Source organism: Engraulis encrasicolus, chromosome 16, assembly GCF_034702125.1.
Source record: "Engraulis encrasicolus isolate BLACKSEA-1 chromosome 16, IST_EnEncr_1.0, whole genome shotgun sequence".
NCBI classification, from domain to species: domain Eukaryota; kingdom Metazoa; phylum Chordata; class Actinopteri; order Clupeiformes; family Engraulidae; genus Engraulis; species Engraulis encrasicolus.
Window position 1 is genome coordinate 11326094 of NC_085872.1, and position 10000 is coordinate 11336093.

The window sequence follows — 10000 nt, forward strand, 5'->3', positions numbered from 1 at the left end:
ATGTACAGTACATGTAGTACCGGTACATGGATCACATCTGGGTTGCCAAATATGAATCCTCTAGTGTTATTAATCCCCCAATAATGTCCTCCCTCTCCGCCCTGCATGTCTGGAACAGCTTGTAACGCCTCAGGGGTGGGGAGTGGACGCTTTTAAGGGGTCATACACGTGTGCAATGTTCTCCCCCACCCCTTTCCCTTCACCCCTCTTCTACCTGCAATGTAGCCCCATAATGCACGCCGTCCCACCTGTGGAAGGCTGTAATAGTCATCAAAAAGTTCGCTACCATAGTACTCCACCACTATGACAGAGATTCTTTAAGTATATAGAGATATGCCAACATAATAGGTTTTTATGGGCACCTAACGCGACCAGGTTCCGGTCTGCCTAAAGGGCCGTGTCATAATGCTCCTACAATTAATAGAACAGTCCTTAGGTCTACCTAAGGGGGGGCATAATAGAACCAGGAAACAATGGGCCAATGGAACCTCTCTCTCTCTACTCTCTCTGACTATGATGTAACATCTGTTATCCCTTGTCACCTGAAGCATGTAGAGCAGCATCAGCAGAGGTGTGGTGCTGCCCTGGGGTTCCTCTCAGCAACGGGGATGCCACCCCTTTCCATCTGGTGTTACCTAATGACACTCCAATGTCTTACATACTGATTAGCTACATACACATACGTACTGTAGTATATAGACAGCATCTGGAGCGCCACATATTAATCCTCCAGTGATGTTCTCCCCAATCCCCCAATACCTCTTCCCCTCCATCTTGAGATGCCTCAGGAGTATAGGAGTGGGGCTTAGTACTATATCATTGGGCTGGGGTGATTCAATCATTCATATGTACTATATGGTCCAGAGCTGGGTTGTGCCAGATATTAATCATGAAGACCTATTGGCAATGTCCTCCCTCTGTTCCCTCCTTCAGCATGCCTGGCTGGAACAGCTTGCACAGTTCCATCTGAACTGGCTTGGGCAATGAGTTCAGTTACTCATACGACTACTGACTGACTGGCCACATACTGAGAGGAACGGTTGCTGGGGGTTGCCAGATAAGATATGAAATTCTTCGGTCGGTGATGGTGACCGTTTCTCTTTCTCTGCCTCCTTTTGTGTGAGCACAGAGAGCACTGATGATGGCAGAAATCTGAAACATCTGCTCTACTCTGCTCTGAGAAAAATAAAAATGCCTTGTGCTTGACCTTAGTGTCTTATTCAGTGTGCCAACCTGCTCTCACCTTGAACTGTTCTTTTTGGGTTCACGCACGTGCCTTATTCTCATAACATCCAGAGTGCAACAATATCCTCACTTCCTGATCTCCCTCCTATTGCAGCATGCCTGGAACAGCTCGTGCCGCGTCGTCGTCGTCGGGGGTGGGCCGCTTCCCCGGGGTGACCTTCAGCAACGGGGACGCGACCCCTGAGAGGGAGACACCCCCCAAGGAGAAGGAGGCAGCCAGGCAGGAAGGGGGCTGCCAGCGCTTCCTGCGGCGCCTCTGCCCCTGCTGCTGCCGCCCGAAGGGCAGCTCGTATGACATTACGCCCACCACCCCCACCACCACCACGGACAATGGCACAGGAAACGGCACGGGCAACGGCACGGGCAATGCCACCATGGACGGCTTGGAGAAGGAGGAGGAGAAACCGGCACCGCTGCCCGAGCCGGCTCAGCCACAGACTGGCGACAAGGAGATGGAGGGTATGATAATAATAATGATAATAATAATAATAACAATAATAATACCTGACTGACCTGACTGAACCTGAACCTCGGTAGTAAATCAGGTTAAAGGTGCACTGTGTAAGATTTTTTTTGTTTATTTCCAGAATTCATGCTACCCATTCACTAATGTTACCTTTTTCATGAATACTTACCACCACCATCAAAGTCTAAGCATTCATTATGACTGAGAAAATTGCACTTTTCATACATGAAAAGTGGAATCTTCTCCATGGTTCGCCATTTTGAATTTTCAGAAATAGACATTTTTAGCTGCAAAAATGACTGAACTTGGGCCATACTAGAAGATATTAGTTTATTACTTAGTAAACTTTCATGAAAAGGTCAAATTTGGCAATAGGGAGCCCAGTTTCAATGAACAGCATAGTTGCAGTACCTTTTTTGACCATTCCCTGCACAGTGCACATTTACACGAAAGTTAACTTTGAGGCATTGGCAAGAGTAATGTAATTGAAGAGCCCGAAGTCGTCATTCTCTTAATCGAATGACTCATGTCTACTGTATTAGCAGGTTTATCACTTCCTGTAGGATGACTTAGCCAAGTTTATCACAATGGTCTTGGACTACTCATAGGGTGTCGTGCCTTCATAATAACAACAAAAATATCTGTAAGACACTTTATTTAGGATTATTATTAGCAGAATGTTTGGTAGCTAGTTGCTGATACTGTGTAGCAAAGAAAGTCTCTGTGAATCAAAATAATAAGCAGAGCAAGCCAAAAAACTATTATAATCAGCATTGTCATTAGTGAAATCACAACTTTTTGCAGAGCACATCAACAATATCAACAACAATCATCATCATTAGAGGAATAGAACAGTTATGTAATGAGAAGCAGAGTGGTCTGTTCCTCAATAACATGCCATACAACAACAATAATAATCTGAATGGCAAATTGAACCTCATATTAACCATGTTCTGAGCAGAAAACAAACTAGATAATAAAAAGGTTATGATCACAATCCATGATTGTATTTGAGTTCCATGTTTCTGACATAGTTGTGATGCTCAGAGTTCTGAATCATTTTTAGAAAGTGAAACAGGAAATGGAGGAAGAAACAAATTGAAAAGAGAGAAAAGAGGAAACGAAAAACAAAATGCTCAGGAAATGACAAATGCAAACTCTAAGAATAATAAGAAACACACCCAACTTTGTATTGCTCATTCTCTTGCAACACTTTACTTTGAATGTCACTCACTTAAGTTATTGCTCTTATTTTTCAATTGCAGAAAATGTTGACATTTCTTAAAAAGTCCGTATTGCCTAATGTAATATGACCCCAATCCTCTTTCTGCTCCCCTTTCTGCTCCATACTCCATTCTCCTCTCATACCCCCCCCCTCCTCTCCACACACACACCACCACCACTACCACTACCCCCAAACACCACCCTCAGAGCTACAGCTGGAGGTCCGCTCCGTGGACCTGCTCAGCACCAAGAGTGGTCAGAACCGCACCGAGCACAACACAGACAAGTTCCATGGCGACGACCTGATCGTGCGCCGTGGCCAGACGTTCCAGATTGAGATTGACCTCTCGCGACCTTACTGTGACAACACAGACAAGTTGCTCCTGGAACTCAAGACAGGTAAGGCACACAACAGTTCAAGCGTCCATGCACAGCTTCTAGGTGATGGTGAACGCAGGAGTGTTAAATACTTCAAAAGAAAGACATTTACCGCACACTTATTTGCCTTTTTGCTCATTTATTCAGAGGGAACAACACATTTAGCCTCTGTGCGTCATCAGGTTCACTCAGGCATGAGTGAATCTGATGGCACAGAGGCGAAACGTGCTGTTTGCTCTGAATAAAAGGCATACCTTGGCCAGGTAATGCCTCAGCTGTAGCCCTCTGTAAGCTTACGTTCGATTGCCAATTCCTTACCAACACGATACATCAGGGTCTGAACTTTCCAGTTCCGCTAAGTGTTTTGGTGCGAAAACAACAGCCAGTTCACGATTAGGTGCTGGAACGAGCACCAGCATGGTTCTCGGTCGGCCTGAATGCACCCATAGTGGGTTTGTATGGGGACAGGTGCAATGAGGCCAGTGGCATGTAGGGAGTTCCTTGTTATGCATATCATTGTACTGGAGTTCAAGGCTGAGGAGGGAGCTGCCTGATCACAAGCTTCTCTCCCAGAATGGGCTGCTGGACAATTAGATTTGTTTCTCATTCCTCGAGTCAAACTGCACATGCTTGTGACCCTTTGACTTAGTGCAAAAAAACAGCACATTCCTTTAAAACACTACTTTTACTCCTGTTGTGGTCACGTCTTACATTTAAGCTATCTCTTGACATTGGCCATGACATTGCAAGGGGGAGGGTTTTGCATAGATCATTGCAAATCTTTGGAATGTGAATAGAGAGGTTCTGGTTGTTTGGGGGGAGAGAAAGAATGTGGGTGTGTGTGCGTGTGTGTGTGTGTGTGTGTGTGTGTGTGTGTGTGTGTGTGTGTGTGTGTGTGTGTGTGTGTGTGTGTGTGTGTGTGTGTGTGTGTGTGTGTGTGTGTGTGTGCACGTGTGTGTGTGTGTGCACGTGTGTGTGCATGTGTTCCTGCATGCGTGCGCGCGTGTGTGGAGGGAAGCTTCACGCCCGTCTACTAACAGCGCTGATAAGGAACCCAAGCCCTCTCCGCTCAGGAAACTTGGCCGGCCGGCCGCGCCTCAACCCTCCTGGAAGTCAGGATGTCATGAACAGGCAGATTCCCTAGCCGTCCAAGGTGGAGAGAGAGTGGGGTGTTGAGATCAGTGAGACAGGGTGGGGTGTTGAGATCAGTAAGACAGGGTGGGATGTTGAGATCAGTAAGACAGGGTGGGGTGTTGAGATCAATGAAATAGACAGGGTGGGGGTTTTGAGATCAGTTGGAGAAGGCGGGGTCCGCAGCGGGGGAGTTAGAGAGGCTGGGTGTGTCGATAGGATTGGTTTGGGTATGATGATGGAGGTGGGAAATGGAGGGACTCACTATTTCGACGCCACCTCGGCCGGGATGGGCTGGATTTTGGTTGCACAGCCCCCCCTGCCCCCCGAGGTGGCGTCAAAATAGTGAGTCCTGGGAAATGGAATGAGAGAGGCTGGGTGGGTTGATAGTGTTGCTTTGGGTATGATAGAGGTGGAAAATGGAAGCCAGAGAGACACACAGTTTGACTTGTGCGGGGGTGGGTCGATAGGGGGTGGGTGGAGTAGAGTGGGCTGAGGCTGTAGGCGTGGGGAGAAGACCAAAGGAATTAACGGGAAGTGAGAGAAATAAGAGGGTGTAGCCTGGATTACTCCACAGTTCATACCACAGCATGCGCGTACACAGGGTGAGTAAGCAGCCGCAAGCAGCATTTAAACAGCTGCTAAAACAAAGGATTTTGGGCCTAATAGTATGATGTTTTGAACTGCTGATCAAGTTCATGACAATATGGGCCGTGGGGCCCTCAGTCTTCCTCTAATGGAAATTCCTCACTTATTGCATCATCAGAGTCATAGCCAGGGCTAAGGGAAACCACACAGCCCAGATGACACTAGACTCACCAGATTTCACAATGTCTCCTGTGTCTTGGGACACTGAAGGGGGGAAGTTAAACTGTTAACCACTCATTTCTAATAGGTGAAAGTTAGAAAGAGAGTTTGTTCTTGAAAGGGGTTGGGGTGTGGGGTTAGGAATGGGGTGAAAGTGGCATTCCTTCTCCTCCCTCTCCTTGTTGCTTTGGATACACCATAAAAGTGTCCATCAACAAGAGATGAAATGTAACTTTGAAAAAGAATACTTCACATACACAGACAGAGCGAGAGAGAGTGAGAACGAGTTGTATAAAGTAGAAGATGTAATTGCAGCACTAGTGGTATGATCTTTGTAATGGCATACTACTAGTGTTGTAATTATATTCGTGTTTTTTGGGGGGGTTGGGTTTTTGTATGCCTTTATTTGAAAGGACAGTGAAGGTAATGACAGGAAGTGAGTTGGGAGAGAGAGACGGGGAAGGGTTGGCAAAGGACCCGGGCTGGGAATCAAACCCGGGTCGGCCACATAGTAATCGAGTGCCCTACCATCTTTGCCACGGTAGGGCCGTAATCACATTTGTAAGAGTACTTCTACCTCTACTTTATGGAACTCTGCAAGAGAGAGAGAGAGAGAGAGGGAGAGAGAGAGAGAGAGAGAGAGAGAGAGAGAGATTGAGAAAGAGTTAGGGCGAGAGTTAGAGAGAGAGAGCGATTGAGAGAGAGAAAAGGGGAATCAAGTGGTTTTGCTGATGTTTTCTCCGTGCCCATGCAGTTCCCTCGGAGGTTCCGTTTCACGGCTGTGTGGACAATGGAGGCAGGAAGGGAGGTGTTTAGTGTTAGTGGTGCAGGGCGGCGGTTGGGTTGAGGGGCATAGAGACTGGTGCTGGACGGCGGTAGGGTTGAGGGGTGTAGAGGCCGGCGCAGGGCAGGAGGCGGAGGGGGTCGGGGATGTAGTGGCCGGCGCAGGGCGGGAGGCGGGGGGGGTGAGGGGTGTAGAGACTGGTGCTGGGCAGGGGTAGGGGTGGGGGGGTGAGGGGCGTAGAGACTGGTGCTGGGCGGCGGTAGGGGGATCTATAGGCTGGTGCAGGGCGGGGGCAGGGGGCGGAGGGGGTGGGGTGATCTATAGGCTGGTGCAGGGCGGGGGCAGGGGGCGGAGGGGGTGTAGAGACTGGTGCAGGGCGGGGGCAGGGGGCGGAGGGGGTGGGTGGTGTCTGCGTTAAGGCAGGAGTTGTGCGTTGCACGCATGGCCTCACCATGCCCTCTGCTCTCTATGGCACTCTGGGATACCTTTCAAGCAGTGACCACACACACTCCATGCATGCCTGCATGTGTACTACTGTGTGTGTGTGTGTGTGTGTGTGTGTGTGTGTGTGTGTGTGTGTGTGTGTGTGAGAGAGAGAGAGAGAGAAGGAGAAGATAGAGAGAGAGAGAGAGAGAGAGAGAGAGAGAAAGAGAGAGCGAGAGAGAGAGAGAGAGAGAGAGAGAGAGAGAGAGTGAGTGAGTGAGTGTACGCGAGCTTGTGTGTGTGTGGGCCATTATCGGTTCTCTTTTAGTGCAGCGGTCTTGCTCTGTTGAACATACGCACGTACATGCACACAGGCTTGCACACACTTGTTTACACAAAATCACAGTCAGAGGCATGTTCAATGAAAGAGTTCCACATTTGACTGCATCTTGAACTCTTATGAATGAGCCGGTCCACTTATGTGGTGTTTGTGTGTGTGTATGAATGTGTGTGGCTGATATCAATCAATGCAATAAGACACACTTACTTTGACTCTATGGTAAGAAAAAAATGTTTTGTGTCAATAAGAAAACTGAAGTTGAAGAGCTCTGATGTATCCCCAACACTATTATTTATACACCATAGCTTAAATACTATGCATCTAACCCCCTTCCCTTCCTTAAAAAAAATCATTTCTTTAGCCAGGATTATTTAGCCCATTGAGACTAAGTGTCCCTTCTGCCTGGGAGTCCTGGTCAAAATAGCAGCCAACAAAAAGTTCCAAACACATGAACACAATAATAAGGAAAATAAAAAGACATAAAACATTAACACATGATAAGGAAAATAAACGTGCAAAAAATGAAGTGGCAGCCAAACGTTTTGTGGAGTAACTCTAAAAGCAATGGCATTCCTCTGTGTGTATACCGTATTAATTGCTCTCCTTAAAGTCTCAAAAGTGGAGAAGACGTGCTCACACTATCACCTTAATTGGCTATTGTAATAGTTCTTAACTGGGCGCTGAATCCCACATACACCAAGAATGAATGAATGAATGAAGCACTCTTAAGATTTTTTCTTTGTTTATTTGCCCACGAACGTTTCGGGCAGAGAAAAATAATCTGAAGAGTGCTGTCCTTCACTTCATTCGTTCTCTCCTTAAAGTCTCCAATGAAGGCAGAGAGTCCATCCTCAATGTGCTCTCCTTTGCAGGGCCCTTGCCACTGGTTTCCAAGGGAACCCATGTCATCATCCCCATGGTGGAGGAGCTTGAGGACGAGTGCTGGGAGGCCAAGATCGTGGAGCGTCATGGCAACAAGGTCAAGTTGTCCGTCAACTCCCCCACCGATGCCCCGATCGGCAGGTATAGCCTCGTCGTGGCAACGCGTTGCCCGAAGAGCGAGAGTGTGACCATGCATGACCTCAAGATGGACATCTACATGCTCTTCAACCCCTGGTGCGAAGGTAAGAGGAAAGCAATGCACTGTTAACACAGAGAGAGAGAGAGAGAGAGAGAGAGAGAGAGAGAGAGAGAGAGAGAGAGAGAGAGAGAGAGAGAGAGAGAGAGAGAGAGAGAAATCAAGGGAGATGCTGATTTTAATGAAAAGGGAACTTCAGGGAAACTGAAGATAAGAGAATGCAACCAATGATGAACCAGTGTAAAAGAAAAATAAATTAACCACAATATATGTAGTTGAATGAAGCATTCACTGTGAAAGTATATATCTAAAAGACAGAGATATTTTTACAGGTGCAGCCTGTCCACATGTTGAATACTACACAAGTGCTGCAATCAATAGACCATGCTTGCATAACCCCAGCCTTTTCTTGGCAGGTTAATGGCTAATCTTAAAGAATGTATCTCTTGGACACAATGTGTGCATGCGTGCGTGCGTGCATGCGTGCGTGCGTGCGTGCGTGCGTGCCTGCGTGCGTGCGTGCGTGTGTGCGTGCGTGCGTGCGTATGTGCATGCATGCGTGCGTGTGTGCGCAAGCCTGTATGTGTCTGTGGTTAATTGACTAAAAACATGTAAAAGCAAAAAACAGACGGCATCAATTATTTTCTTTCATTTTCTCTTGCATTCCGCAGTGCTGTGGGCTGGGCACACCCTCTGCATACATCATCCATCTTAGTCAGCACCACTCATCTCCCAACAGGATCCCACAAGCAAAGGGTGGTGGGAAGCAGAAAGTAGGCTCACAGGCAAGACAAATTGGGAGAGAGAGACGAGAAAGGATTGAGAAACAGTAGTGGTGTGGATCGGCACTGCCCTCACAATCCGATTCGATCACGATTCGGGAGGAAGCGATTCAATTCGATTCGATTCTATGTGATCTGATCCGATCCGATCCGATTCAATTCTACAATGCATTGCAATGCATTACATTTCTACTGAAAGCAAAGCAAATGCTTAATCAGTCATGATGAGGCAATACAAGAAGTCAGATACTGAGCAACAATTTATTGGCTGTTTTCTGTATCAGTCTGTATCAGTCTTGCAATGTTTTGAAGCGCTCTTATTTAATTTAACATTCATTTACTCCCAAAATATCCATGGAAGTAATTGAAACTTAAAAAAATTGCCGGATCGATTCTGGAACTTGCCGGATCGATTCTGGATCGTCCATGCCTCGCATTGGATTGCATCGCCGAATCGATCATTGTTGACACCACTACAGGCCGGACTCAAACCCGAGTACCTGAGTACAGCACCTCACTGAGCCTCTGTGCCCCATTCATTCATTCATTAATATGACAATACAGTGTAGTGCGCTGAATTTTGAGTGATGTGAACCATTTTGCACCTTGGGCCCGTTCAGTCACTAGCTGGGAGTTGATGAGAGCAAAACTGAAAAGAATTAAGCAGCCGGTGTAAAAAGCCAGCCTGAGTTGGTGCCACAGCTGTAGCTGTAACTCGCTTCTCTCCCTTGTAGCCCTGGTTTCTCTCTGCTTGCTCCCTGCCCCCCTCTCTACTCTCTCTCTCCATGTCTTCTCTTTGAGGGAATGCCAAAGGGAGGAGAGCCAGAGTCAAGAGCTCAGGCCTGTGTGTGTGTGTGTGTGTGTGTGTGTGTGTGTGTGTGTGTGTGTGTGTGTGTGTGTGTGTGTGTGTGTGTGTGTGTGTGTGTGTGTGTGTGTGTGTGTGTGTGTGCGTGTGCGCGTGTGCGTGTGCGTGTGCATGGGGACATCCCTGCGTGCTTGTGTGTGCGTGCGTGCTGTGCGTGCTTGTGTGTGTGTGTGAGTACCGTGCATGCTTGTCTGTGTGCTTGTGTGTATGCCTGCGTGCGTGTCTGTTTGTAATCTGCTGGAGAACTTCCTGTCATTCCCTCAGAAGTTCTTTCTCTCTCATCAACAATCCTCTTTTTCCTCCTTTCCTCGGGCGTGGTTTTCCCCATCTTCACTGCCTCTTCTCTGCTGCCATACTCTTTGGCCTGGTCTGGTCTTGCCTCTTCTTGTTTAGCTGTTCATGTTCATGCAATGGAGAAATTACAGAATGAAGGAAGCCTACACACCTTAAAATCCACAGACATGTCTGCCTACTGCT

At 47.5% G+C, this 10000-nt stretch overlaps 1 protein-coding gene across 1 annotated transcript in view; it reads left to right on the forward strand.

Moving 5' to 3' along the window:
- tgm1l1 (transglutaminase 1 like 1) overlaps window positions 1-10000 on the forward strand; it is a 45846-nt gene that overhangs the window by 6815 nt on the left and 29031 nt on the right. Inside the window, exons 2-4 of the mRNA XM_063218588.1 lie at window positions 1340-1704; window positions 3143-3334; window positions 7671-7922. Of these exons, the coding sequence (XP_063074658.1) occupies window positions 1341-1704; window positions 3143-3334; window positions 7671-7922 (808 nt within the window). The 5' untranslated portion in view covers window position 1340. The remainder of the gene's footprint in view (window positions 1-1339; window positions 1705-3142; window positions 3335-7670; window positions 7923-10000) is intronic.